The sequence below is a fragment of the Corvus brachyrhynchos genome, unplaced genomic scaffold (assembly GCF_000691975.1).
Source record: "Corvus brachyrhynchos isolate BGI_N302 unplaced genomic scaffold, ASM69197v1 scaffold318, whole genome shotgun sequence".
Classification (NCBI taxonomy): Eukaryota; Metazoa; Chordata; class Aves; order Passeriformes; family Corvidae; genus Corvus; species Corvus brachyrhynchos.
This window is the reverse complement of record NW_008239537.1, coordinates 28121-32903: the sequence shown is the minus strand read 5'-3', so window position 1 is coordinate 32903 and position 4783 is coordinate 28121. Positions and strand designations below refer to the sequence as shown.

General features: G+C 58.5%; 1 protein-coding gene across 1 annotated transcript in view; it reads left to right on the top strand.

Moving 5' to 3' along the window:
• SP1 (Sp1 transcription factor) overlaps nt 1-4783 on the top strand; it is an 11875-nt gene that overhangs the window by 6173 nt on the left and 919 nt on the right. Inside the window, exons 3-5 of the mRNA XM_017741200.1 lie at nt 3414-3582; nt 4000-4199; nt 4632-4780. Of these exons, the coding sequence (XP_017596689.1) occupies nt 3414-3582; nt 4000-4199; nt 4632-4780 (518 nt within the window). The remainder of the gene's footprint in view (nt 1-3413; nt 3583-3999; nt 4200-4631; nt 4781-4783) is intronic.

Here is a 4783-nt window from a genome sequence, read left to right as displayed (position 1 = left end):
GGGGGTCTGGGGGTGCTTGGGCAGCCGCGCCAGTCGGACGGGTCGGGCATGCGGCACCCACCCCGTGACTCCTCCCAGGACAGGTCCCGGCTCCAGACCCGTCTGCCTGGCCCTGATCTGCCTCTCCCTTTTATCTGGGCTGGCCCCAGCCCTGCTGCAGCACCGTCCTTATCACCCCACACAGGAGACACATCCCAGCTCCCAGGGTTGGGGGAGTTTCCATGTGGCTCCTTTCCAGAGCATTGGCTCCCACCTTAGCGCGGCTGGTAGCATCCAGACGGCTCCTCATCCCTTCCCACCCCATCCCAAGACGCCTGGGTTAGATCCTGGGAGTGATACAGGCAGAAATTCCTCCTCTGGGATTGAAAACTTGGGATTTGTGGCTTGGGAAAGCAGCCACCCTGTGCTGCGGTGGGCGAGAGGCACACGGAGGTTTGGGTGACGTGGGAGATGCCTGCTGGGGTTCCCCACCTTGGGAATTGCCCTTCCCTGTCTCATCCAGGCATTTTCCTCCTTCCACAGCCCTTGCTCAGGGATTTCTGCCTGGATGTTACGGGGTGATGTGGTGGGACCTGCCTTGCTGCAGGGTGAGGTGCTCTGGGTGCTTTCACCCCAACAAAAGCAAGGCAGGACCGGAGGCTTCATCCCGGTTTTGTGACAATCCAGATGGGGATTTACAGGGCAAAGGAGCTCTGTCTGTCTGTCTGCAGCACGACTGAGGTGTTTGGCAAATCCTGGGGGATGCAGGGATCTGGCAGAGCAGATGATGAGGTGATTCCCTGCCTCAGCTGTGTCCCCCATCGCAGCCCACCTCACTCATTCCATCAGCTCCATCCCGATTTATCCCTGTCCAAAGGTTTCTGTGCTCATCCTGACACACAGAAACCTCCAGCAATTACAGGAGCTGCCCAAGGAGTGGCTTCTGGAGCCATCAGGGTCCAAATTAAAGCACCATTACTCGCTGGGCTGCAGACCTCCAGCCTGCCCCATCCCCTGGTTCCCTCTCTGCCGCCCCGATCCCCAAGGAATTGCTGAGCCAGAACTTGGCTCATTTACATGGATGAGCTCCTGGTGCAGATTAACTCATTTTGCAAATCAGGGAGGGAATCAGACAGAAAAAACCAAGGGGACGTGGTTCCAAAGCCACTTTGTCCCTTTGTGCAGCGCTTTGGTGTGTCTGGAGCAGCTGGGGTTTGTTCTGGGCAGGGCAGTGACCCCAAAAACCGGGCAGGAAATGGGGAGAGCTCGAGTTGTGAGCTAGAAAATGTGGATTTTGGAGGTTTTTTCAGGAACACACCTTGAGAGATCGGGGCTGCGTGTCCCCAGGTTTTGCTTTTCTTTCTTTTCACCTTTAAAACTTCCTCTGCCTGGAAGCCACGTGTGCCTAGTGCCAGCTCTCCCCCCTCACCCTCTGCTGCCAGAGGTGCAGAGTTTGCACAAGCAGCCCCGGTTTGTTTGTTTTGGGTTTTATTTCCAGCTCTTCCCCTAAAAATGAACACGGGGTCTGTTCCCCCATCCCGAGGTCGGCCGGGGTGGGTGTGAGAGCTCCTCTCTCCTCCCTGCCGGGCATTTCTCACCTCCTGTTCATTTGCTAAATAAAGCAAACAAACCCAAGCTTCTTCCTGCACAAGGAGCACCTTGTCTGCAGAGAATTCCCAAGCCAAGATTCCGGGGCTTGGCGTTTTTAGTGGGACACCAGAAACTGCCCCGTTCCTGGGGGGTCTCAGAGGTCCCTGCTGGTGGAGCAGGGCCAGGGGCAGCTCCCCTCCCCTGCTTTCCCCAAATCCCTCTTTCTCCCCAGGCTTTTTCCAAGGATTAAACCCCCTCTTGCTCTATTAATAATATATTTTTCCAGGGCTTTGCTGACCCGAGTGCGGAGCCTCCAGGGAAGTTTTAGTCGTAGCAGGGACATGTGTTAGCGGGGATAATAAATGTGAATTATCTTCTCTGCCCACTTTTCCCCTGAACCTGTCATATCCCAGGGGTTTCAGAGCTCCTGCTTGGGGTGAGATGATGCCTGCAGGTCCGGGATTTCTGCCTTGCTGAGAGGCAGCCACAGATCTCCAGCAGCAGGATTTGGGTTTGTTTCCCCCCGTGCCAAAAGGCTGGAGAATGCCGCATGGGCTTTTGCCTCTTGGAGGATTGAAGCCATTCTGAGACATCCTGGCTGGATTCTCCCCCTCCCTGGAGTATTTTTGGGGAGAAAACTTGTGTTTCCTCCTGGTTTGGGGTTTTTTTTTGGGGGGGGAGAGAAGCTGTGTTTTCTTCTGGCTTTTTTTTTTCCAGCAGCTCTTCCCATCCGGGGAAATCTCTAATCCATGGCTGGAGCACAAAGCTGTCGGTGCTGGCTTAGGAAGCTTAAAAACCCCTCCCTGGCTCTCTCCGTGCGGGGCTGTGACTGCGCTCACGTCACTGGAGCTGCAGGGAGGGACTGGGACGCTCCTGAAGTCGCTCCATTTCACAGGGAGCTCGGGAATGTGGCAGCCGAGGGCCAGCTTCAAATTGTGTCACCTTTGGAGGGGGTAATTTCCTCCGGGCCTGGCTGGGACAACATTCCCGTGCTCCCAGGACGATGGGGGTTGGTCCCAGGCTGGATGAAGGGACCATGCTCAGGGATATCTGGTGTTTGTGTGCCAGGTGACAGCCCCAGGTGGCATCCTGGCTGCTCCTGCCATGGACCACCATGTGACAGGGACACTGCTGTCCCAGTGACAGGACCAGGGGAAACGGCCTCAGGCTGTGCTGGGAAGCTTAAGCTTGGATTTTTGGGAAGATTTCTTCACTTTTCTGGTGGTTTTTGTCCTTTCCTGAGTGACAGGGATGCATTCCTGGTGGCTCCTGTCCCTCCTGAGCACGGGCCTGGCTCCTCGGTGCAGCTTTGTCCGGGCACCACTGACGCCTGCTGGCACTGGCACCGCCAGGGACCAGGGAGGTTGTTCCTGCCAGGAATTCTTCCTCATTCCCAATGCCGTCCCTGGGTTGTGAAATCCCTCCTGGCACCTCCAGGAGAGCCCAGCCGGCGCCTCTTGGGGGATTTGAAATTTCTCCTCCTCCAGCCGCCTCTGGCTCCTGCCTCGGAGCTCCTACGGAAAACCGGGATTGCAAAGGAAATTTCCCAGCTTGGCCGAAGTGCTGGTCCCAGCAGGGCTTCCCAGAAGAATCGTGGGCTGGGGTTTGGGAATGCCAGCTTTGGAAAGTGCAGCTTCCAAAGTGCCGGGCAGAGGGGATGCAGTGAGTGACCAGCACCCCCCAGACACCCCCACTGACCTTCCCATCGTTGGGAGGGCAGGGAGAGCCCCAGGGTGGGGAATGTCAGGAAAGCCAAGGGAGAAGGGTGGGATTCACAACTCCATCCAGCAGAGACCCTCCCCTCCAGGTGAGGAACCTTCCCTAACCTGCATGTTCTGTTCCAGGTGACCACGGGGCCCAGCTGGGGCTGCACAGCGGCAGTGGGGACGGGCTGGGGGACGAGAGCGCGGCCGTGGAGGAGGGGGAGACCAGCCCCGACCCCCAGCCCCAGCAGGGCCGGAAAACACGGAGGGAAGCCTGCACCTGTCCCTACTGCAAGGAAGGAGAGGGCAGGTGAGGCTGCTCCCCACGGACCCAGCACTGGGAACGCTCTGGCACCCCCAAAGCGCCTCATTTTATGGGATTATTTGGGTTGGAAAGGGTCTCTCTGAGGGTCATCGAGTCCCAGTGCTGCCCAGGCCACCACTGCCCACGTCCCCAGCGGCCACATCCACGTGGCCACCTGAGTACCCCTAGGTCCTTTCCCAGCTTTCCAGCCCCAGTTCCCCGTGCCTGGAATGTCCCGTGGGAGTGTTGTGACCCAGGGGCAGGACCTGGCTCTCAGCCTGGCTGAACCTCACCTCACCCCGAACCCTAAACCCACCAATGCCACAGGTCCGGCCAATCTCAGTCCCGCATATCCACACCCCCCAGGCTGCGTCACCTGCACACCGAGATTTCCCTTGGGGTTTAACCTTTCCCTTCTCGCAGGAGCTCTGGGGATCCAGGGAAAAAAAAGCAGCATATCTGCCACGTGCCGGGCTGTGGAAAGGTGTACGGGAAGACCTCGCACCTGCGGGCGCACCTGCGGTGGCACACGGGGGAGAGGCCCTTCATCTGCACCTGGGTGCTGTGCGGGAAGCGCTTCACCCGCTCCGACGAGCTGCAGCGGCACAAGCGCACGCACACAGGTAGGGATGAGGGTCCTGGCATCCCGGGAAGTTTGGGAATTCACGGGGATGTCCGGTCTGACTCGTTTCGCCTGTCCCGTCTGCAACAAGCGCTTCATGCGCAGCGACCACCTGAGCAAACACATCAAAACGCACAACGGGGGCGGCGGCCCCCCGAGTCTGAAGTGCCAACGTGTTTTGGGGCGTTGGCCTTGAGCTCTTGGGGCTGAGAGCCTCTCCAGAGCCTGATCATTCTCAGGAGGAGGAACATTTTCCCAAAATCCAACACGCTGGAGCATTGTCCTTGTCCTTTAGCTCTTGGGGCCAAAACCGCATCCCAGGGGAGCCTCTCCAAAGGAACCTTTTCCCCAAATCCCAACCTTTTCCCCCAATCCCACCTCCCCATCTCCACCCCGTTCCGCCATCCCTCACGCCTGTCTCCCTGTCCTCCAGGAGAGAAGAAGTTTGCCTGCCCGGAGTGCCCCAAACGCTTCATGCGCAGCGACCACCTCTCCAAGCACATCAAGACCCACCAGAACAAGAAGGGAGGTGCCACCAACTTGGCCATGAACGTCTCGGCCGTCCCCATGGACACAGCGGCCGCG